The sequence below is a fragment of the Typha angustifolia genome, chromosome 6, assembly GCF_048772165.1.
Source record: "Typha angustifolia cultivar Huaian chromosome 6, ASM4877216v1, whole genome shotgun sequence".
NCBI classification, from domain to species: domain Eukaryota; kingdom Viridiplantae; phylum Streptophyta; class Magnoliopsida; order Poales; family Typhaceae; genus Typha; species Typha angustifolia.
In genome coordinates, this window is record NC_133244.1 from 3,595,342 (window position 1) to 3,621,566 (window position 26,225).

At 36.6% G+C, this 26,225-nt stretch overlaps 1 protein-coding gene across 2 annotated transcripts in view; it reads left to right on the plus strand.

The window, feature by feature from the left end:
- The window catches only part of LOC140760869 (uncharacterized), an 84,973-nt gene that overhangs the window by 24,619 nt on the left and 34,129 nt on the right, over nt 1–26,225 (plus strand). For both annotated transcript variants that reach the window (XM_073097928.1, XM_073097929.1), the window contains 8 exons: nt 6,109–6,186; nt 6,285–6,344; nt 6,437–6,594; nt 14,621–14,822; nt 21,121–21,240; nt 22,982–23,067; nt 23,180–23,290; nt 24,599–24,670. In XM_073097928.1, coding sequence (XP_072954029.1) covers nt 6,109–6,186; nt 6,285–6,344; nt 6,437–6,594; nt 14,621–14,822; nt 21,121–21,240; nt 22,982–23,067; nt 23,180–23,290; nt 24,599–24,670 — 887 coding nt within the window. The remainder of the gene's footprint in view (nt 1–6,108; nt 6,187–6,284; nt 6,345–6,436; nt 6,595–14,620; nt 14,823–21,120; nt 21,241–22,981; nt 23,068–23,179; nt 23,291–24,598; nt 24,671–26,225) is intronic.

Sequence of the window (26,225 nt, forward strand, 5' to 3'; positions counted from 1 at the left end):
CTAACTCCGTCAGAGTCACCTAAGAAAGTCATCATAGTGATTTGATTTAGAACTTTCTTCTGGACTTCCAGATAGACTTGAGTTACCACGAAAAATCGCAAATGATTTATACTGGGACTGTTATCTAAGTCGTACCAATATTAGTCTCGTTTTTCTTTTCACTAATTTTAATATTTGCACAAACTATAGTGATGCACTGAGTATAATGATTAAATGTACACAGAAAATGTAACAATTAAATTTTTGCACATACGAATGAAATAAATAAATTTGCACACAGAAAATTTACATGGTCTGACAAAGGTACGAAATATAATAAAATAAATATGTGAGTGAACCCACTCACCTAAGTCTAGGCAAGACAACCGAAATCTCAAATCTCTAGCTCACGTATTAAAAATCACCACATTTAATAATAAATAATAATAAAATTTTTAATTTGAATAATATCAATATTTTTAAAATTTAAAAACTAAAAAGAACTAAAATGGATTAAATTACCCATTGGATTAGGTTGGGCTACTGCTGGCTCGGCCCATTCCAAAAAAAGAAATTTAATTAATCGGGTTGGGCCGAGGCCTAGCCAAAATTAAGTGGATTGGGCTACGGGCTAACCCGTAGCCTACCCACTTAAGTGGTTCGATTTGGGTCGGGTCTTTGGATCCGAAATTCAACCCGAACCCAAACCCGAAACTTAATAGAAAAGGGTTGGCTCGAGTTAAACCCGAGCCTCACCCATAACCTTTTCTTCCCGCGACCGACGCAAGGAAGAGAAGGATCGAGAGAGAGAGTGGCTGCTAGCGACCCTATAGGCGGCGGTTCACGACCAAGGTTCTCAGTTTCGGCCGATCCCGAGTGGGATCGGCCGAAACGGATCGGGATCGGCCAGGGCTGATCCCGATCCCAGCCGAAACCAATCGGTTTCGGCCAAAACCAAACGGCCGATCCCGACCGAAACGGGTGGGAACGGGTCGGATCCGACCTGGAGGACATCAATAATTGATGTCCCCATCCTCACCTGCCTCTCTCCCTTTTCTCTCTCTCTCTTTCTCTCTTTTCCTCTCTTAGTCTTTTTCTCTCTTAGTCTTTTTCTCTCTTTTCTTTATTTCTTTTTTTCTCTCTTTCTCACGGATCTCTTACTCTCTTTCTCCCCGGCGACTGAGTACTGAGTAGATCTCCGTCTCTCCGGTGACCTTGACCTCCGGCGACGTTCTCCGACGACCTTGATTTCCGGCGACCTTCGGTAAGTTTTTTTTTTCAGTTTTTTACTTTTTTTCCCCCTTTATAGCAGCACTGCAGTAGCAGCAGCAGCAAGCTGCAGGTGCTGCAGCAGCTGCAGAAGCGGCAGCAGCAGCTTCTCTGCTGCAGCAGCACCTGGTGCTGCTTATGGCCTTATGCAATTATGTCTCATTTTAAATTATTTTATATTTTATTTTGATTTTTGTTTATGTTTTTTAGTTGCAGTCTTGCAGAGCTAAAATATCAATGGCTCCAAAAGAGAAGTCATATGATACCGATATTGGGTGGCAACATTGTAGCATTATTGGGCAAGATAAAAGACGCGTTAAATGCAACTGGTGTGGAAAAGAAATGAGTGGTGGTGTCAGTCGTTTGAAAGAACATTTAGCTGGAAGACAAGGAAATGTAGCAGCTTGCACTCAAGTGTCTTTGGAAGTTAGAAAACAGATGTTGGCTCATTTAATTGGCAAAAAGAAGGATAAACAATTTGCACAGCAAAAAGAGTCAATGATTCGTGAATAATTGATGCATAATCCTGTACAGATTGATGATGATAGCAGTGAGCAAAGTGAGGAGGATGAGGAGGAGAGACAGATGAGGAGGGCAATGAAAGAGAGTAGAAATATGCATAGAAAAGAGGAAGAGATAAGAAGAAGCACTGGTAGTAACTTTCAGAGATTTAGATCAGTTAATATACGAGGAGAGAGAGAATATGGGGGCAGCAATTCTACCCATAGGACTCCTGGTGTTACAGCAGATTCTGAAAATATTGAACCAATGGATACATATCTTCAGAAAAAAAAGGGTCGTACACAGACTTCAATCAAGACAGCTCTCAAAGGAATTAAAAATGCAAAGAAACACATTGGTAGAGCTATCTCTAAATTTTTCTTCTACAATCATATTCCTTTCAATGTAGCTGATAGCCCTTACTATCACACTATGGTGGATACTATACAATCAGTAGGGCCTGGTGTTCCCCCTCCTAGTTCAAATGATATTGCTACTAAATATCTTGACTCAGAGGTAGATGAACTTCATACTTATATTGAGACATTTAAACGGTATTGGGATGAATTTGGTTGTACACTGATGTGTGATGGGTGGAGTACACAAAACAGAAGAAATATAATTAATTTCTTAGTGTACTCTGGCATGGGGACAATATTTTTGAAGTCTGTGGATGCTACTGCTTATTTTAAAAGTGCAGATTATATTTGTCAGTTGATGGATGAGGTAGTACAAGAAATTGGTGAAAAAAGAGTAGTCCAAGTGGTTACTGATAATGGGGCAAATTATAAAGCTGCTGGAAATTTACTGATGATTAAAAGACCTCATTTATATTGGACGCCATGTGCTGCACATTGTATTGATCTGATGTCAGAGGATATTGTAAAAGAGCCTGAAATTGATATGGTCATATGTGAAGGTCAGAGGTTAACAAATTTTATATATAACCATGGTTGGGTTCTTAATTTACCCAGGCAGATGACTGGTGGTAGGGAGATCATCAGACCCGGCGTCACTAGATTTGCCACTCACGTTTTAGCCTTGGAGAGCATCATGCGCTACAAGGATGATATTATACGGATGTTTACATCACATGAGTGGTCTATGAAAATTAAGAATATAAAACCTAAAGATAAATCTTTAGGTGAAACTTTGAAAAATATGGCTCTTGAAAATACATTTTGGGATAATATTACAATTGCCAACGCAGTATTTGAGCCTCTTGTCAAAGTATTAAGACTTGTAGACAGTGATGACAAGTCTGAGATGGGTTTCTTATATGAGGCAATGGACATAGCTAAAGAATCAATAAAGAAAATGTGGGCTAAAGTTATAGAAAGTGGTGGAAGATGATTGATTCTAGATGGAACAAACAACTACATAGAGATATACACGCTGCTGGTAAGCATGTTTTTAAGTTTTAAGTTTTAATTTACTTTTATTTATGAATATTTAAAAATTTGAATGCTTACAATTTTTAAATTTTTACAGGGTATTTTCTTAATCCAAGATTTCAATTCTCTAAAAATGTCAATAATGATAGTAAAGTCTTGTTGGGGGTTAGAAAGGTAATCAGCAAGCTTGAGCCCGATATTCATAAACAAATCCTGTGCGATAAAGAAGTAAGTTATGATTCAATTAAATAATTTTATTATTATTTGTTTCAAGTTTTAACTTTGAATAATCAATATAATCAATAAGCTAATAATATATTTTGATTTCAGATGGAGAGTTATAGATTGAGAGCTGAGCAATTCAGTACTGCTAAAGTTGCTGCAGCTATATCTCATAACACTCCAGCTGAATGGTGGTCTATTTATGGATGGGAGGAGGCATCAAATTTGACGCCAATAGCAAAGAAGATTTTAAGTCAAACTGTGTCTTCATCTCAGTGTGAAAGAAATTGGACTATTTTTTCCTTAATCCACACAAAAACACGCGATCGATTGATAATGGAAAGATTGAAGAAGTTAGTTTTTTGTTATTATAATATGAGATTGAGGGAGAGAAATTTAAGAAGGAAGGCAGAAAATGAACAACTGATTGATTTAAATCATGTTTTTGATGAAGAAGACTCCTTGACTCCATGGATCAGAGAGATAGAGGACAGGGTATTAGATGACAGAGATAACTCATGGTTAGATGAAATATTGGGAAAGACCACGACGAGGGCAGAGGCTGGTACGAGTTATTCAACAGCGAGAGGTAATATATCTATTAGTACTAGTCATAGTTCTAATAATACATATGGTGGTGAGATCATTCCATCTACATTTGTTGAGGAAAGTCAAGGAGGTATAAGGAGTTAAAACAGAGAAATTGAGAATATATATACATATCAGCGACGTCATGAGATGCATTTTGGTTCCTATGATTATGGTACATCGAGTATTTATTGTTTAGAGCCATCACAAGATCCAGATACTAGTTATTATCCTCAGTATCCTCAGTATTCTCAGGCACAAGATCCAAATGTTGATTATTATCCTCCTCAAACGCAAGTCACACAACAAGATCCATACAATATGACTAGTATGATGGAATCACTTTTTGGAGCATCAGGTCCCAGACATCAACATTTACAAACTTATGGTGATTATGATGATGAAGACTATAGAAATTTACGAGAACCAGCTCGGTATTTAACAAAGTTTTAAATTTTGAGTAAGTTAATACATTTTTTTAAGTTTTTAGACTTCATATGTGAGTAATTTTTGTTTTCTTATTTTTTTTCATTTTTTTAAATTTTTCTGTATTTTTCTGCATTTTTAAATAATATTTAGAATTTTATATAATTAAAAAAAAGTCTGATCCGATACGAATGGCTGATACGGCCGATATGTATCGTTTTTCTGGACGGCCGATACCGATTCCGATCCCGATACTGGGAACCTTGTTCACGACCTACTCTCTCTTTCTTTCTCTCTACTTTGTTGTCCTCACGAAGTGGAGGAGAACCCACCACCGACAGCCGACTTTAAAGCCGACGACGACTGGAGCCACGAGGGCTCTTCCAGAAGGCAACCATGGCGCAAGGCCAACGGCTTGGAGCTTTCGAGCACTAGCAGCAGCAGCCCAAAGCCGCCGGCCGGCGAGAGTTGCCGGCGAAGCTGAAATCTCCAAATTATGTATTTCTAATTTACTTTATTAAATTGAAATTAAACTAGAGGGATGAGAGAGGACTTACCAGGGAGGAGTGTGGTGGTCCCAATTTCCTCCGGCGATGCTTCGACGAGCCGAACCCACGTCACGATTTTGACGGTAAGAAAGAAGGAAACGAAGGAGAAGAAGGAAAGGAAAAAGGAGGCTGGGGGGGTTGAGGAGAGAGAGAGATTTAGGATTTTTATTTATAGGGTAAAGATCCAAATCCGAAACAGATTTGGATTCGGCCGATCTGTTGTGCCTCGTCGCATGCCGAAGAGGGAGAGGGGAGGTAATTAATTTTTTCCTGGTTCTTACATTGCTAGTCACTTAGGAAAATCACTGTAGTGATTTTAAGTAAGTATTATTTTTAGACTTTTTAGGCAGACTTGATTTGCCACAAAAAGTCGTAGAGCAGCCTATACGGGGATTAACTCTAAGTCATACCTGCCTATAATCAATGTTCCGCTAGATGCTCTAAGATTAACATTTCACAAAGTATAACATTGCACGAATAATGTTGAACAAAGTTGAACAAAAAAGGGAAGGAAAGTGAAGAAAGGGAAAAAAAGAAAAATACTTATCTGAGGTGGTCGTATCTTGGCTGAGGAGTTTGCTGGACATCGAGGTGATTTACATTGGGTGTCCATCGGAGTAATGGAAGAGAATGAGAGAGAAGAAACGAATTTGTCACTGCGCTTAGGATTATCAATTATTCGATATTGCCGGGTCACTTCTCAGATCTGACCCAATTAATTGGAGTAGACGGCTGATCCCGACCCAATACAGATCGGATTGGCCAATACCACGCCGATAATCCCAATTGCAAGATTGGTTTCGGCCATGGATCAAAATTGTCTATTGGCTGAAACTTAGATCCTTAATTTCTTTGCTTATGCCCTTTCAGGTTTCTCTCCAGCTCATTATCCATTCTGATCATTATTTTGCAATAACGTTCTTTCTCCAAAAAATGCATGCATTTTCTAGTGCTGTAGTTTTGATAAATATATCTTGCCATGTCATTATCTGTTCCTTGTGTACATATATCACTATGAACCAAAACTACTTTTTTTTTTTTTCTGTAGCATTGGATTATTGTAATCTAGGTAATGTTTTGCTCTGTTTAAATACCTTGAGTTGAATTAATTAATATCAATGATTAGTTTTAAATTTTTAAGTTTTTAACTTTTAAACAAGCTGATGAAATTATCTTTGCAGGGTCCTGTTTCTGGTTTTTTGAGCATCTTTAGAACTTTACTTTCAGCTTTCATTGCCTCCTATGAACTATCTCTTCAGGTAATCTTAGCTTACACCATTTTGTTAATACTACTTTCATGCCAAATTTTATGTGATGAACTGCATTGACTGATCCAATTATTCTTTCCTCTTCTCAGACAGAAGACAACTACCTGAGTATGATTCTAGATATTCTGTGCCAAATTTATCGTTGCGAGGTTTGAAAGCAAGCTTAATGATTTCAGTGGTAGTTAAGATTACAAACATGATAGCCATTATAATTACTTAGTTATTCTCTTGTAAAATTCAGGAATCACTTTGTATGCAATTCTGGGATAAAGATAGTTTTGTTGATGGCCCAATTCGATCTCTCCTTTATATGTTAGAGAAAGAGTACCCTCTCCAAACGGTTGAGTTTATTCGCTTTCTATCAGCTGTTTGTGAAGGAAGTTGGGCTGCACAGTGCGTGTATGTGATCCTCCCTTTTTTGCTGCTTTGCTTACTAGATTCCCCTGGTTTTTATGATCTCTAGAATCTGGATACTGTAATTGTGTCATTATGTAGAAACCATACCTCTCTATGATATGTTGCTCAATTGGTGACGGATGAAGTCACTTGTTATTCTGATAAAAGTATGAAACAAAACATGGTTCCCAACATATTGCTTTTCAGTAGGATATTCTTGTCGGGCCAATTGTTAAATGAGCTTTTCGTATTTGACATTTTTTCAGTTTGAATTATTCAGTGCTGTTCTCAGTTCTAAGTAAGGCTTAAGCTTTGAAGTTTGAAGCATGGTTCTAACTCTCGACCGATCTCGAGTGGGATCGGTTGAAACGGATTGAGATCGGCCATACATGGCCGAACTTGTCCAAGTATTGGCCGGATCAGTCATATCGGCTGATCCGATCCCGCCTGATAATGGCCCCCCCCCTCTCTCTTCTCTTTCTAATTTTTTTATTTCTTCTCTCACCGGTGTCCTATCTCTCTCATTTCTCTCTACTTCTAGTGTTATGATCCGATCATGTAGGTTAGGTTAGTCGAGTCGACTTGAGTTTGTTAGTAACTTTATCATCTTGTTTTAAATTTCAAATAAGTCAGATAATCCGCATGTGGATTCGATCCACTACGGATTTTTATAACTATAAATAGGAGTAGATATGTGTTGATAATTATTCATGAATGAATTTGAGTTTAGTTAAATCATTATTTTCATCTTTATCTTTTACCATAGCCGTTAGATCACCTTTATTTTTCTAGGAGTAGATTATAGCCGTAGAAACATTTCAATCTTCCAAACCCTAACTATCTTACTCCACTAGCAGCCACCCTTGGCTATCCGTCACCCTCCGACGATCTCCGCAACATCAGTTATTTATCGTTCTGTTTGACTTTGCCACACTATTTTATTAATATATTTTCATCCAAACATTGGATTTTCGTGAAATCAGAACCATTGGAGCCCTAACTCACGAGGCTATCACCATATAAAATATCATAATTTCTTATCTCTAGATCGGTCTAGATTTGGATCGTAACATTGGTATTAGAGTTGACGTTTTTTGTACGATGATTAACATGCGATCCAAGATGAACGAGGAATAGGCGACCATGGAGGATCAGGAACTCATCTTTGTTCCTGTGGGAGTTCTTCAACCCTTCCTTCATTATCAATTGGCAACGACGAGCCATCAGCGTGGGCAAAAGCATTTTCTAAAGAATTTTCGACCAAGTCGAAGGAGAGTTCTGAAAGGATCGAGAAGTCAATTCATTTTTGGCAACCACGACTCTGGCCATGGTGGAGGCCCCTCCCCACTGCAAACACAAAATATCGCCGATGCGATGTCGGAGCAGCTGGCTACGACGGTCTCGACATCATCTAGCCCACCCATGGTGGGAGCTAGGGCCAAAAACCCTAGCTTCCCACTAGCGACAATCTAGGCCCTACCGACGCCAAACTCCACGTTCAACACATTGCTTGGACCACCCACACTAGATATGTGGCCTCCTTTCGCGCCAATGTCCATTGGAAGACTGCTACTAGCAGCAATTTTTGCTGTAGTAAAGCTTCGGCTAGTGGCTATGGTACCTGAAACACCTACCTCGAAATACATGTGCTCCCCACGTGAGTAAAACCCATGTGGTTTCCATGCGACTTGATGGTTAATATTTGTACATAATATACAGGATAAAATTCAATATTTTCACAAATAAAAACAAGCTAAATGGAGTTAAAATTAACACAAGCTGCAACAAGTCTCAAAATACGTATCCACACACTTCATCAAGATAAATGCCCGCATAGGGGCTACAATCCATATAATTTATTTTACAATACTAAAATAAATAAAGAAAAGTATAATTAAATCTTCACCAGCTCCTCCACAGACTCGGGGTCATCTACTGATCTAAAAAATATTTCTACTAAAAGGTGGTGAGCATGAAGCCCAGCAAACATACATCTCTACAGTCTAAAAATAAGATAACGAAGGATGTCTTATTGTACATATGTATGCCAACATGATTATAGTAATGCGTCCATGCAACATATAACATATCAATAGCTCATATGTATTAAATAAAAAATGCATGATATGTACATTTAAACTATTAAGTCATTTTTATCAAGCTCACACTGAACCATAGTCATAATTATCATAATATGCTCAAAGAGCTATCCATCACATAATAAACATAGCCTCAAACATCATCTCAAATATTAAGGAGGGATAGAGAACTAGCAGAAATGCCGCCCGTACATGCCTGACGATGCTGCATATGATTGGTTATTTGTGGCTACCAAACTAAAGACCACAATTGTAGGCCCATTATCATCAACATCATCACTGCTTTAGTAAACCATCGCACAGAACAGAATCATTACTTGTAGTTGAATCATCGCACAGAGCAAAATCATCGCATACAGTGGGAAAGAGTTCACAGTTCAATAGACGTCCTGACCCTGCATCATTGGGTACCGCTAGGTCTATGACCACTACCTCTCAATCATAATTTCATATCACCTAGTATCTAGTCTCAGTACTCGGCAGTGTTACGCCTGCTCAAATCGGCGCACGCAGTGCTTGATAGTCCCCTCCTGACCTCACGATCTCAGGCATTGGCCGATATAAATATAGGTAATAAATATACACTCTACCTCAACTTTGGGCTGAGCGAGTAAACGGGCACTACCGAGACGAAACTTAACTACAAGGTGATACGTGCAGATGGTGCAGTGATTAATATCATCAATCATAAGACATGCACATCGAAGATATTATAATAAAAAATGCCCCAATAATCCATGAATAATTATGAAGTATGCTGAACGGTGAATAAACATCTACCTATGTATAATATAAATGCGATGAACTCATAAAGTAAACATTACTTCAATATTACACTATTCTTATACTACAGAGAATTCATTTGCCTGACATCATCCCCGCACAATTATGAATCTACTTTGATAATAAACATAAGTACAAGCCTACCTAAATTAATTAATTAATCCACGGATAGTTATTTTAGGTTTGGGGTATATCCACCTAAGAAGCCTTACATTTATTAATCAGGTAAACTTGATATATTATATTATCGTGATCCTTTTCACCTAATTCTTGTTGCAAGTAGCAAGGTAGATGAAAAAGACACTAGAAAGTCTTACATGACTTGTCTTTGGTAAGGACAACATCCAGTCAAAGAAAGTCAAATAGTGCATGTTTTAAAGATTTTGATGACCTTGAGGAGGAGAATGATTTTAAAGAATGCTTATCCCTTGAATGTGATGGTGGTTTTGGTAAGCCCACATTTAAGGATAATACTAAAGATGATTACAATGTTTGGAAAAGTATTATCTTGGGAGATGAAAAAGTTTAGTAGCAGCCAAATCATGGAACAATGAACAATAAATAGCAGCTATGGAGCTTTGTCCAGTTGGAGTTCTATAAAAGTGCAATGAAATACCATTGAATCTGAAAAGTCAATAAAGGAGATTGGACTATATATGCCTTGTGATAAGATGGTATTTGCAAAAGTTAGAATGAACTGGAGTGGACTGAAGTGATAGAATCACCAAGTCAACATATGGATAGTAGTGTAAGAAATAGTTCATGCGAAATGGGTAGCCAGTGGAATGTAAATACATCTTCCACTCAAATAATTTGAATAGTAGGAACTTTGATAATCCAGATAATGAAAGATTGTTGAATACAAACCCATGGAATGAGAACAGAGGATCTGACCTTGGAGATCAAGGATGGAAATCTAATGGTTGAGGTTCTTCAGATTCTGCTATTAGGAAAGGACATACCAAGCAGGCTGTAGAGAAAGATAGATGACCGGAAAGATTTTCTAAGAGATGATGTGCCCTCGGCTTCCCCTTGTGAAGGGTAAGCTTCCCAAATGGGCAAAGGGAGGCACGAGGTTGCCGACCGGTGGTCGAACCCGACAGCCACCACTGTAGGAAGCTACCCTTACGTCGGGGTGGCTCCGTCGTGGCTTCCCATCGCTGCCACTCACCTGCAGTGGGGCCATGGTCCCTTTGGCAACTGTCGGGGGTCGATAGACTCGTCAGCGACGCACCATGGCCGCTGTTGCTGCACCAGCTCAAGTTTGGCCTTACACCGCCGCTCGTCATCGTGTGGACATGTCGGTTGGTGACTATTGTTGGCCACCTACCCTGCCTAGCCGCCGTCGAGGCTATAGCCGCCTGTGGCGGCGCCTACAGGTTGAAATCCAATTTTAGCCCTAGGGTTAGGGTTAGGGCAAGTTCATCAAGATAATAAAGTGCATATTTTCGAGGCAGGCCTAATTTTTGTGAACTAGTTCGACCACCTCGTGCAAACCAGTTTGGAACCTATAAACATAACCCTAAGCACGAGTATGAGCCCGAGGATGAATGGTGAAATTACTTGGTGGGCCAGCACTACCGGATTGAGCCGAACCTGCATACAGCTCGAGTGTGACATTAGCCGGACTTGTCGGCCCATGTCCCATGTGACCAGGCTCAATCACGAGGTTACTTGGCTCGTAATGACTGGCCGCATTTTGGGATCCAAGCTCGGACTGTCAAGTTTGATTTTTCAAAATTTTTGGAGGAGACTCGCTAGATTGGACTAATCTAGCAGAGTAGTTTTTTCAAATACTATCGCACGCAAAACCACTAGAAGGTCTAGCTAGCTTCATTCCACTTGGAGGGCGTGATGATTAGATGGTGCCAGTTGGCTGAGTGAACTCGACCATGTTATGAATCGGCTTGATTAGATTCGTAACGGTTTTGAATAGATTTGAGGACGTAACTTTTAAGAGATATTGCGAAAGATCTAATAGTTAGAGGAGGCCGTCCAAGGACATCGACTGTGGAAGGAAGGAGGTAGGCGAGGGCGTCAACGGCTAAAGCAAAAAGGAGGGAGATAGGGGCAGTAATGCCAATGCAATTATCAGATTCAACCCAATTAGGGTTTCCTTCATATATTTATAAAGGTTCACCCCAAATCAACTTTGATCAAGACTTGATCAACCAACTCAACTCAACTATCTCGAGTTGAGCTCGGGTTCACCATACATCTCATGACTCGACTAAAACAATTTATTGACTAGTCTAGACTCAATTAGTTAATTAACAAGTTGAGTCCATATTTAGCAGGTATTTGAGTTTATGACTCAACTAATAGGGTAGTTGCCAAAAATAAATGCAAGAAATCAAACTAGATAAATAGTCGTATTAGACCATTTGAGTTTTGGTAGGATTTTGCATATGCGATTTGTGCTTGGTTCGGTCAGACCCAATACGAGGACTTTTATGCTATATTGACTAAACTGCCTCAGTCAACAACAGTTCGAGCTTATCGGGAGAAGTTCAAGCGGATCTACAATCGGACCACTAACTGGTTTGACTAGGCCTTGAAGAGTACCTTTATTAGTGGGCTTTAGCCTGACATTCAGACTGAGGTTAAGGCTTTGAGGCCTACTACTTCTGACGAGGCCATTTTTGAAGCTATTTTGATGGAGTTTAAGGAGGAAAGAAGAAAGACGGCACAAACCCATAGCCTACTAGAGATTGCATCTGCCTCAACCCAGCCTGCGCCTACGACAAAGCCTATCCAATAGATGATCTCACGTCGCTTTGTACCTAAGAAGCACAGACACGGATACGGGACAAGGATATGACACGATACGGACACGGGGATACGACAAATCTTAAAAAAACAGGACACGATACATTTAGGACACGGCAAAATAAATAAATAAAAGCATTATATATATTATCGATACGTTTAAAGAAATATTTTTCTAAACTTATAGTATAAATACATAAGCATGCATAAATTATTCATGAGAGAAAAACAAAACGTCTACAATACTACAAAGCCAAAAATGATAATGCTAATATGTGATAATAAAATTCTATATTATAAGAATAAATATCTAACTACCTGAGAATAAATAACTATCATTACTTAACTACAGTGGATGGCATAGGCGAATCTGTGATTTTACAATAATTTGCATTAATATTAATTTTCTTGTGTGTACTAACTTGTGATTGTTGCATTATATTTCTCTAGCATATGCAGGAATTTCCTAAAATCGATAAATCTTATGTCCAAAAAGTTTCTCAAGAGTGTCTAAAAGTGTCTATGGAGTGTCCTAATTTATTCTATAATTTTTTAAATATGGAATATGTCGTAGAAGTATTCGACACGTGTCCAATGAGTGTCCGACGAGTGTCGGTGTCCGACAAGTGTCGGACACGGACACGGCATGCTATTTGAAGTGTCCGTGTTTCATAGCTTTGTACCCAATGACTTGGAGGAGCACAGAAGGAATGATTTGTGTTTTTATTATGATGACTGATTTGCCTCTGGTCATAAATGCAAGCGCTAGCCAGCTCATATCATATTTCTAGGCGGACTTGAGAAGGATGAGATGAGCTAAAATTAATCTAAGGTTTTAAATGAATATTTTATTTAAAAGGTAGAGGCTCTTTCGGAAACCATAATAGACTCATAAGATATGGTCTTCTTTTTGTAAATTTCTCACAAGTATATACCATTTATTTTAGACTTTCACTGTATGAATATCATATTGCTTTTAAAGTTCAAAGCTTCGACTATTTTCATGCTTCCCTTTTTGGATTAAGGAAGGGATCATGGTTTAATGTGGATGCAAGAAAGAATATAATAGATGTCGAAGTGGAGACCCAATTGGACTCGTCTCTGCTAAATTTCTTGCATTGATTCCTCTTAAGGAATATTTGAGATTCCTAATCTTTTTAGGATTCTTACTTGGAGACTTTCCTATTTCTCTTAGTTTCCTTTTGAGGTCTTTCTTTTTGAGGATTTCCGTTTTAGAGGTTCTCCTTTACGTAAGGAAAACCTAACATCTGTTATTTATCCTATCCTAAGCCTTTTTGAACTCTCTTATCTCCTCTTTATAAGAACCTATAAATATGAGGGGAGTAGGAGGATTTAACAGACAACACACAACATAACACAACAAGAGCTTAGAAGAGCAACAACTTATGAGAGATCTAGTAGAGGGTGTGAGTCTAGTTGAGAGAGAAGAGAGCAAATGTGAGTTCTTGGGTTGAGTTAGAGTAATTTCTCTCTTGAATTCGCTTTCTATGATCTACATAGTAAAACTGCAGGATCTTTGTAGGCAAAACCCACATTGGTGAACCACATAAAAATCTTGTGTCTCTTGTGTGATAGCCTTTTTGTTTTTTTTTCTCTCGTATATTGTTCTCTTACAGTCCCATGGTATTTTCAACTGCTGGTATTAGAGTAAGGGTTTGGTGACACCAACAAATAAAAATCATGTTAAACTGTATCATGAGGTAGATGTCTGCACAAAGGCCTAGGCATTCCAATACATATTTCAAATTGAGAAGGTATCTGCTATTTTCATATCTATCCAGTAAAGAAAGTGAACTCAAACAGGGAAACTATTTCTTGGGGCATGACATTACTTGGCCAGTTGCCTTATGTTTATCTAGAAAAGAAAATGTAAATAAAGAGGAAACCAAATTGTACAAAAGTCTTGCATGTGAAGTTTGAAAAGAGGATCAAGGGAAGGGAACTGGCCTGAATTTTATTGATGTAAGTTTATCTATTGTTCCAGAACACCGAAAAACTAAGCTAAAACAAGTAAATTGTATCAACAAATTACAGAGACTACTTTTAGTTTATAATAGAAGAGTTTCATACTTTCATCCAATTTACTTTATCATAGTCTTTGGATTTTATATGACTATCTTGTCTGGTGGTTGATTTAGTAGTTTTTATTATCTTTCTGTTTCTATTTTCTGATGTGGATTTTCTTGCTTTTTTTTTTATCTCTACTCTAAAATGTTATCCTCCTTTATTGAACTTCTACAGTTATATGAGCAGTATAATAAGTTCTTGAAGACCTAGTATTTACTACATTACTCGTTTTCCTTATAGCATCATCGTAAATTTTCTCTCGAGTCTCCTTATGGTTATCATTTTTTTAGATACAACTATCTAGAGAAGATGAGCAGTATAACAACATTATATGAGATTCCCGATGATTCTGTTGCTGTGAACATCCACCATCTAATAGAGATTGATTACCAGATGACGATACCTGGTATCGAAGGTCATGTAATTCCTAATGGAACACATGGACATGTGTTAAAAGTTATTGGCGAGAATGCTGTATTAGTTCGTTGGGAGGTAAGTAACTTCAAAGATTCTTATTCCTCTGAATTCTATTGTGTAGCTGTTAGGCATATTTGACACCTGAATCTTCCATTCTAATGTGTTAATTTTGGTTCATTATGATGTTTGAGCCATTGTGCCTTTTAGTCCATGAAGCATGAATACTGATACATTTAAGAATAATGATAAGGATACAACATTATATAAATGCACCAATACGACAAACATTTAAAGAAAAGATACAATACATTTAAGATACTTGCACTTGTATATGTATATAGACCAAAATCTTGTATACATGTTGATGTTTAAATTAATAGTATACTATGTTGTTATAGCATGTCTCCTACGAATTCCAAACATAAGGCTAGCAAATTCATAAATATGTCCTTAAAATTGCTAGTCAACATTTCTTACAAAAATAGAATTATTAAATTTCATATATACTCAAGTTCTATCCTCATTTTTATTTTCGTTTTATAAAATTGGACACGTAGCAGAGCTATGAAGCACAGATATGAATACAGTTACGGACATGGGATACAGGATATGCCCTCGCCCAGCATGAGCACGTGCACGCCCACGCGTCCACACGACACGCATGATGCATGCGACAGAACGGGCGGGGCTCGTCACCTACAGATACACTTGTACTCAATATAATCCATCTCAGAGATCAATCATACTATCAACCAAATAAGTTTGTTAATATATGAATGTCTAAGTTCACAACAACCATATTAGATAACTGCATAATCTGGCATGGCTCATACAGGTCACGACAAACCATCAAGATATAACTAGAATCACTACTATATGAGTACATTATAATCTGATCTATATTATACAAATCATCGTTTATACAATGAAGTACAAATATCAAATAATGGTATAACTTAATATCTGGTTAAATTATCTTTTATACCATCTAACGTCTATAGCTCACCTCATTTTTACTTTAAAATATCTTTTCAAAATATCTTAAGTCGCTATCACGTACCATAATATCTGAGGAGTTTGAAACGAAATAATGAGAGTCATGAGCAAAAGGCTTAGTGAATAAACTTTACATCGAATTAGTGATATCAAACAGAGAGTAAATAATGTATTGGATAATATGAATCAGAAAGAGCATTATGTTATGAATGAGTATATGAATATTTCTCAATAATACATAAATGAAAAGTAGATAACATGTTATAACTAATAAAAATATATAATCCTCGGCAATGAATAAATAAATCTCTATGTCATACTATCATCATAACTTTCTCTCAAATATGACATATGATGTATACCGACCATGACCATACTATGATATTAAATGCAATCATATATGATGTATATTGACCACTCGATAATTAGGTAATCAGATGATAATGAAATCATATACATTTCTTAACATCTTAGTCATCAATGTCATCTTTATATGTCATCATCATACTAGAGCACTATGCGCAGTCAACACCCGGTACTTGGTCTTCACGTCATGTCGGAAGGCTCAAAACATACTCTGCCACCCGCAACGAGTATTTCAAATATAACCATACTCTGCCACCCGCTAGGGTATCAATATTCATCTAGACCGGGCACCCTTTTAGTTGATAGAAACCTCGTGAGGATAATTCGCCACATATATCCTAGCGAATGACATGTGTCCGAATGTTTGCTGCGTATACAGATCAACGATCTCGGACGTAAGGCCATAGGATAGCGACTATGTTGAGTAATCAATTATCCACTAAGCGCGTCTTAACCCTCGCATCCACTCGGATATCCTCACGTTTTCTATCAACTATCCTATCAATCACATTTAATGCCGTTCTTCTAAATAACAGATCATATGCATATATCCAGTATGATAACAAGTCAATATATAATAGGAATTTAGGTGGAGAATCAAGAGAAAAATAATACAATGTAGTCTCCAACCATTTAGTCGACACATGCATATCCATGCTAATCTATCGTATGCATACTCATGCTACAGATCAACTGGACATAAAATTATAACAGTGTAGTTATCTCCAATCATCTCTATATATCACCAGCATACTCATATCACAAATTAGTCTAATCAAATACATGATAAAATATGCTCGATTGAAATCATCTCTAGATAAGGTCATATAATATATTCTAATTTGAGAAAGGTGTCTAGGGGATAAGACTACTCACAGTATGATCAGAAGACACAAACCACGTATCTCTCACATTCGTCAATTAAACGTCAACTCATCGACAGGGTTCACGGGGTCTCACATGAGGGGGTTCGGGATCTGAAAAATATTTAAGTACTATAAAGTTAGTCGTTTATCTAATTAGAATTAATTCAAGTATAATATAAAGGTTTATTAGGTTTAGAATCACTTTTCTTTATTTTTGATTACATAACTAGATCTATATTATAGATATGATTTAAATACTATAATTATACTATTATCAGAAAATGCTAGTTATAACATACAGAGAAATGTTTTTTTCTTTTTTATTTAAAATATTCTAAATATATAATTATAAAGTAAAAGCTAAATAATTATAAATAAGATATAAGTATAGATAATTTATAATTCTTACTCTATCTTGATTAATCAGAAATTATATAGTATTTACTTAATTATGCAAAATAATAAATAAATTAATAAGACTAGTATCTCATTTTACACACAATAGTATACAATAAATTGTTAAAATTACTTAAAATGCATATACTATGAATATTAGTACATAAATCTAATATAAATAAATAAATAAATAAAAGTGTTACCTATATTTATGCGTAATAGTTATAACCTAATTAATCATTACTTATACTAATTATTATTAATAATCATCATGTTGAAGAATATATATTATTATGAGCATAATTAATGTCTAAATAATTTATCTACATTAATTAAGAAAGCAATACCTAACTAAATAAATAAACAAACATAAAATAAAATAAATAATAAAAGTAATGTCATCGGTGCAGGGCTCAGCCTGGCATTGTTGTAGAAATAGAAGAAGAAGCTAAGAAAGGAGAACAAGAAAGAAAGAAAAAGAAGAAAGGAGGAAAAAGAAGAAGAAGAGAGGAAGAAAGGAAGGGAGGGGAGGACTAGCGCCGCCGAGAAGGGCATCGGCCGCTGGTGGCTAGCCAGCAGCCGGTCTCTCGCCGGCGGCTTGGCGCCGGCTTGAGGGGGAGAGAGATTTAAAGGGAGAGAGGTGGTGGGGATGTCGGTGCTGTGGCTGCGGCGCTGGTGGGCCCATCGGAGCTAGCTGGCTCGGCCTGGTTGGCCGGGCTGGCGGCTGGGGTGCGTGGCACCCTTAGCTCACGCCACCCCAGCATGGCAAGAGATCGGCCACATCGTGTCATGCAAAAATTATTATTTTTATTATTATTATTTTTTTTAAGGATAAGTTGTTATAGAGAGAGAGGGACTGACAGAGAGAGGGGAGTTGGGTTGTTAGAGTATGCTTAGGTTGTCCAGCCTTTTGAATAATGTATAAAATTTATTTATATATGATAAATAATATATTATATAAAATTTTAGTAGTAAGAAAATATCTATGTATATATCTATGTGTACAATACATATGTACATAAATATATACAATTATACATATGTATATATATGTACACATATATTATGTAATGTACAAATGACATGACCACAATCAAATTACACTAATTCACTCAATACTACAGTATTAAAAATTCATATATCACATAATCATACTAATTGATATTATCTATTTGACATAGTGTAGAGGTTAGAGATGGTGGACCCATAGAAAGAGACCAAGGGAAAGTAGGAGGTGGCAGTGAATGAGGGGGCAGAAAGGTGGTGGCAACATGTGACAAGAAGGGTGTTATGCAGAGGAGAGGAAGAGGGAGAGAAAAGTGTGTCAGTGGTCGGTGTGTTAGGGTGAGAGAGCGGGAGACAGAAAGAGAGATAAGTGAGGGGAGATACCATTAACCTTTGAGAGGAGAGACCCTTGTTGAGAGGGGAGAGATTGCTGTTGTCGAGAGGAGAACGATGCACATGGTTTGGGAAGAAGGGAATCATGGATTAGGAATTTTTAGGGATCTGGTGAGGGTTGTGTTTTTATTCAATTGGATTTGCCTGCTAAAAACCTAGAGAGAGAGAGAGAGAGGTGTTCACTCTTGGTAGTTTCTGGCCTTAACATGAACCCAGTCTGATAGCCTTCTAACTTAAGTTAATAGGGTTGGTTCAGGTACATCATGCCTGAATTGGTCATTGGGAAAAAGTTCATATCAACTGGTGCAAGGTCCAATGGAATTCTATGTAGTTAAGGGTGACATTTTTGAGCTGATATGCAATCCAAAACCACTTGAGACCTTTATAAACATGTTTTGAGTTTGATATATATTCCTTTTCTCATGAAAAAGTTGGCTGGTATAAGTATAACACACATATTAGATTATTAGGCTGCTTTGTTGTAGACTTTGAGGTACTAAGTATTAAACTTCTAGGCCGACCAAAAAGTAGCTACATTATATAATTCAGGTTGTGTAAATGAGTTATGCAAGTTAAAACATGTTAACATAGGTTAGGTGTATAAATTGTGGAATGAAAATGTTACTAGTTTTGGATAATTGGACTTTTGAGATTGGTTGTGTTGGACAAGACCTTGATCCGTGTTGAACATCTTGTCATGCTTCTCTTTGTGAGGATGCCAACAATCTTTCTCTCGCTCTCTCGTCTGGTGTAATTTCTTCGTCGTACACTCTCAACCTCTCTCTTCCAATCTCTGCTTGCCCTACATTTTTCCTCTGTTTCTCTTTTGTTCTCTCTCCTCTTTGCTTGCCTGCCTGTTTCATTTTTTGTATCACATGGAGATTGACATTCTCATGCTAGCTGCTATCAAGACAAGATGTGCCATCTTGCATGGCTGATTAATCTATTGCTAGGGTAGAATGACATAGAAAGATTTACAGGTTGAGCTTGGATATCTAAGGCAATGCTGGATAAGTGTATGTTACATTAACATTTTCTTTGATCTCAAGCATCTATCTTCATTTTGTGGGTACTCAAGGAGTATATGGATAGTGGAATGCAAGCTAATTTTTTCATATTGCAAATTATGCAATTACAAGGACCATCAAGAGAGAGCACAAAAAAAGAACAGGAAAGTGTATATTTCAATGACACCAAGCCATGTAAACAATAACATCAGAAATATGCGATCATGCATGGTAAATTGAAGTATGTCATGCTCATATTGTCACAGTTCCTACTATTAATTAACAGTATAGTAGATGGGTGTGGCTGGCTGCAAACGCATTGAGAGTGTGCCTAATAAAAGTGAAAGGTCTACAAACTTTTTGCCATGATAGTCGGTCTATCTATGGGCTACAATCTAGTAAGCTGTGGCACATTAGCCAACATCTGCATATCAAATAATAATAGAGAATTGGATATATATCCTGCATCGGTCTAAATAGCTAACCTTAAACTGGTAGGATATAAAATGGTATGAATCACAGTGTGAGATAACTACTAGTGTGCTATCCAAATTGATGTAAGCAAATAAGCATAATTCCAAATTAAAGGTTCAGAGCACAAATGGGAAGTTATGTATCATAATCAAAACCACATCACATATCACATAATTAGGATATTCTTAGCATCTCAAATACATTTTAATTCAGGAAATCATGATCAGTATTGGCCATTGACTGTCTGTCCTATTTTAATTTCCAGGTACTAGAGTATCAGTTTTGGCCATACCAATCGGGCTGGCCATATCAACCCTAGCTGTAACATGGCCTGTCCCTTTTATAGTCTGAAATATTATAGTTTCCGGGTTTCAGTCCTGTGTGATCTCATGTTACCATTAGTCCATTAAGGCACTAACCAAGCCATATAATATATGGTTCCTGTTAAATGACTTTAAGATTGATTTTCAAGTCATTATCCAACATATAGCTCTACAAAGCCTTAAACTATCAAGATCATTTTGAGCAAAAAGTCAACACATATAGCTCTTTCATGTCAACACATATAACTCTCCCAGTGTATTGGTGTTGATGATAATTCATAATCTGGAATATTTTTCATGTTATATAGTGTATTCCTTCCTTTATTTTTAATGTCCTTGTTGGTTGTGTATAGTAGATAATATATATTAAAAAAAATTCTCTAGACAAATGTATGATGTATATAGTTTCTTCTTAAATTGAAAAGCTTGATTTAGCAAATTAATTGTTATTGAGATTGAGATTAGCATTGCTTTGTCCGTTTTTTCTTTCTAGTATCAGTTTTTCTGGATTTTTTTTATAATTTCTAACAAGTTCCGTATCTACTAGTGCGCACACTCTGGAATTCTTCTTTTTCTGTTTAAACTGGTACAAGGGCTCCATTCATACAATTTTGAGGAAGTCTATCATATTGTTGACCTACTTTGTCGGTTAATATCTTCTAATAAGGTAATCATTTGATTTGTTACTTTCTTTTCCATGCTCTCATTTATTTTTCACGATGCTATGTCAACCTTGTATCTACCTGACAGCCATGTGGATAAGCATTTGTATATTTTTCTGTTTGTTGTTTCCTGAGTTTACATCTGTTGTCTGTTATAGCTGTAAAAATGCCTATATAAATAAAATATTCTTTTGTCTGTATTGTTTTTTTTTCTTCTGTATTTTCTTCCTGTCATATATTCTTTAATATGAAAATGTCTTAATTAGGACACATGAAAAGTTTGCTATACGTATATGCTGTACCAGGATTCTCTTTGTAGTTTTGAAGTGCCACCAGCTTGTCAAATGCAGTCTTTGGTGTGTGGACAAGAAGAGCCATAACACTGCTTAATTAGCTCCAGATATGAAATTATTTATCTGATGGATATAGACGTCTTGACTGTTAGGTTTACCAAGCATAAATTCTTCAGTAAGGGAAAGCTGGTTCCTCGCTCTAGGCTCGCCCGTGTCCTCCATTAGGTTGTCTTTTTGAGCCAACCTCAAAATTTTCATGATACGAGATACAACATAGTTAGGAATAGGATAATATGGTCTTAGATTTCTCGCTCGTATTGGGCTTAAGATTATAAAGCTCACTTGGATTCAGACTTTTTTCTGGGATGTATTTTTGGTTGCTCTGTTTTCTTTTGAGTAAGATGATGTCGTGCAAATATATCTTGGAGGGCACATAGTATAATTACCAATGACTGATGTGATCTCTGTCTTGGTATCTGGTGATGCCATTTGGGCAGAGGTTCACTTGGAGTTTTGATTAGAAGCATACATGGACATTTCTTGTGACCTTTTAGGTTAGGTAATCTTATTTTGGTGATGTCCTTATTGTAATTAACTTAATCTAGGCGTTTCATTAAGTCTAGTTAATGAAGCTAATGGTAGTGTGCGTACTACAAATATTTGGTAAAACACAGGATGCAGGGTTCAATTTGCAAATATAAGAAGTGCAGGGTGCAAACCACATATACGACAAAATATAGGGTGTTAAATGCAAATTTGCCTAATATATAATTTCTCAGTGCATGTACACAAGTTGGCACACATGCACAAATATATCTTTTCTCCCTATCCATGCTTCGTAGTTTCTTGCATGTTTGTGATGTGTATATGCGATATTACTTCTTTTATTTTCTTACGTGAATGTAGCTATTAGCCCATGTAGTTGTATTCTTTGGATGCCATCCACAAATATGATAACTGCCACATTATATAAAAAAATTGTTAGATCTTACGCATGATACAGCGCCATATAATGTCTGTATTTAGGTTTAGATAGATGGTATATCGAGATGTTCGCAATGTAAATTATATATTAATTATTGAACATTATCCTGTAGATTAAGAATTGAAATTTGAGTTCATTAAGGATTTTTACGACTAAAATTGGTCACTTATTAAGAAACAGAATATTGTATGGTTATTTATAAGAATATAGTGGCATGTTGGAGCATGTAGATATTTTTTATTTGCAATCATTAAGTGGAACAAGTTAGTCTTACGAGCAAATGGTCTACATTAACATTTACTTTCACTTTGCCCTTGTAAGTCATGCTAAAATGAACTTCAAGATTTCTTGATTTTTCATAGTTCTTTATTATTTGAGGTCTATTTTTTATTCCTTTTTGTTTGTACTTCTTATTTCTTTTTGTGTTTCCCATAATATTCCATTTTTTATCCAAATAATCTCTTGTAGGCATTGTGTCTTTCTTTGCTACATGCTGAGAAGTCGTTAGCTGTTGGAGTTTCAAAAGAGTTAGGGCAAATTGAGAAGGATGTTAGGTTGGTAAATAACAAAATATGCTAAAGTTCTATACATGGTATAATGTTCTTTTGCCCAAAACTTTACATGGTTTCTTTTGTCTAAAAGTTTACTTCTTTTTTGCTCTGCCAGGATTGATGTTGTCAACATTATTTGCACTTCGATGTTCAATTTAATCCAAGATGTGAACAATATCAGTGTGGTCTCCAATTTTTTCAAAATGTTGGCAGAATTTTTGAATTGGTATGCGTTGATTTTCAAACCATCTTATATTTTAACCTTCTTTCTAGTTGTTCACAAGAAATCTTTTTAGTCTCTCAGTTAGACTAGTTTTGTTTGTTGGCAATCATATTGCCGTCTTATTATGGTCTTTATGTACCAACAATATCAGATTTGTAACTGAATCTTTACCCAGTTGATGAAGATGGTTCATGCTTATTGCTTTTTGGCAGTTATTTAGTTCTTTATTTCTTCCTCTTTTTCGTGAGGCAAACAATATTTTATATGTTGTGTATTTTGAAGTTGCGAAAGTAAATGTTACATAACTTATGTTATGTTTGAACAATTCAAGAATGAGTGGTGGCACTTCATTTGGGAATATCTTAATTTAGATAATTAAGTTTCCTGTTTTTGTGAGTGATAAGTGATGTCTATGAGTGCTTGCAAGTGTTTACATGACCAAATACTTGTAAGACCAAAGCTTTCATTTAGTAAGTCCTCTCCCCCTGTAACCCTCTCCATTTAGTGGCTTTCCTCTTCACAGCAATGGTATTTTTTCACACTGCACCCAACTGTACCAGAACCATTACTCACATTTCACCATCACCCATATCAACCCTGGCCTTAATTCATTTACCATTTACTACATCTAAACCCTAGATCAACCAATCGCTAAGCTATGCCTTATCACGATTTTCCTTTCAGTCTAGACACTACCTCATGAACCCTTACAATCCTAGGAAGTCTCTCTTAAAGTTTCAATTGAAAAAAATCACCTGATTGGGTTGTCCATACTCAGTAGCCTGCATTGGTGTGCACCACTTCTAAATATCCGTAAGCAGCTGAGTGCCAGACCGAGCGTGGTGTGCGCTGCATCTAGGTAGCAACAAAAGAACTTATTAGCTGTCTAGGGCTCTTTTGACTGCGATCCTCAGTTGGGTAAGATCCGCTTGGTACCAGAGCTAGTTGGACCGTATCATTTGGAGATTACATATTATGCTTGGAGTTTTCCATGTTATCCCTCTTTGTACAGTCCTAGAATTTATTTTTTTTTTTGAAAAATATGAGAGAGAATATCTTCTATGTAAGAGACTGCTACATGGAATCATCTTTATGTTAGAAAATGGTTATATTCTTTTCTGGATCTAATTTGAATTCTTTGGAAAATCTCACAGCAGGAATAATATTCTTTTCTGGATCTATTAGAACTTATCTTTATGTTTTATCATAAGTAAATATAACTTTAGCTTGAATTTTCGTTAAGTTTTGTCATCAATAGTTCTTAATCAAAATAGTTCACATAATGGTAATGCTGCTTTGTTGTTGATGTAGTGCACCTTCTCATGTCTTTGAGTTGGCACTGAAATCTCCCGTCTTCGCAACAGAAATAAATGGTCCATCAAGGTGAATACATTGTGAATTTGTGTTATTATATTATTCTCTTACATTCTAGTTGAATGGTGACAATTTCCATTACTGGTGGTGGCATTATTGAAAAGCTCTTGATTTTGTGTTACTTTCTAGTTTCGTCAATTTAGACTATTATACATGAAGATCTTTACTACCATTTTTGTCCATTTGTGAACTATGGCAGCTGAAAGGTGGGCTTGCATTTTCAAGATAAAACAATAATTAACATGAAATTCTATGCTGCAAGACATGGGCCATGTTGCCTTGCATGTACTATAGTGAATAAGTGTTAGTGGCTTAGCGCCAGCATGAAATTGGTTGTCGCATAGCACAGTGGAAGCATTTAAATCCTTGGGAATTTGTGATTTCATTGTTCATATGGGTTAGGCTTAATAAATTAGGATTGTAAGTATATTTTTACCAATGTTATTGCGGAGAACTTCAAGTGCATGCTGCTCCAAGGTACCTTATTGCACGAATTCTGTATGTGGAACCTTGGCATGCATTCTGCTGAGGTACTGCAGATTCCAATGAATTGGGTTCTTATGTAGCTTACATCTTTCAATAGTAGTCACCAATTTTAACTTATTCTTGTAATTGATCCCTTTGGCTATTTCACTTCAAACTTTAATAGCATTTTATGCTTGGTTTCTTCACATTATTTTGTGAATTAGTTCTTTCATGCCTGTTTTCTCATTTACTGGTTAGATATGGATAACTTACACTCAGAAGTGCCTATGATATAAGCTATTCTATTCAAATTACATGCAAACAATAACAGTGGTTTTTTCTTAGTCTTCTGAATTCGCTAGATTATATTTGATCATTCTTGTAATCCTTCATGAGTCTAATATGGCAGACTTGCTTATGGTGCTTAGGATATCGCTAATATAAAAGACTAGTCTTATAGAGTTATTATGTTTTTCTCACAGAAATTCAGTCAAGAGGTTAATCAATGAATCATGATTATTTGAAATTCAGCATTACATAACCATTAAGAATTGTAGTGAAGTAGAAAGGAATGGTCAAAGAGGTCCTAAGGAGCTGTTTCATTGTCTTGCGCTAGCAGTATCAGAGTGAATAAACAGAGTCCCAGGAATTGGCTGTTGATCTGGTGTTTATACAATATTTCAAATTGTGCATGTGTGATATGAGTGATTTTAAAATTAGCTTTAACATGATGTAATTTTGCTTCTTGGATAACGAGTACACTTCCCATGTTTGTCCACTTGCATATTGGCACCTAATAAATATTCCCCAACAAAAAGAGCACCGGTACTAATAACATCGGGCATTTATGGATGATATCTTCCAGAACAGAAAGATCCTATGGTCTTACGACCCCATTCACTTTAGCCGTTGGTTGGCCAGAGAGCTCTTCACGATTGCTAATCTCTCTCAATTGAATAAATGGACCTATTGTTACGACGAACGGTGATGCCTAACAGGCGCAAGTTCTTAGTAATCGTCCACTTTGATGATTGCAATCGGTTATTGTCTTCTCAGCACCAATATGTGAATGATGGGAATAGGGAAGCTCGATAGAAAT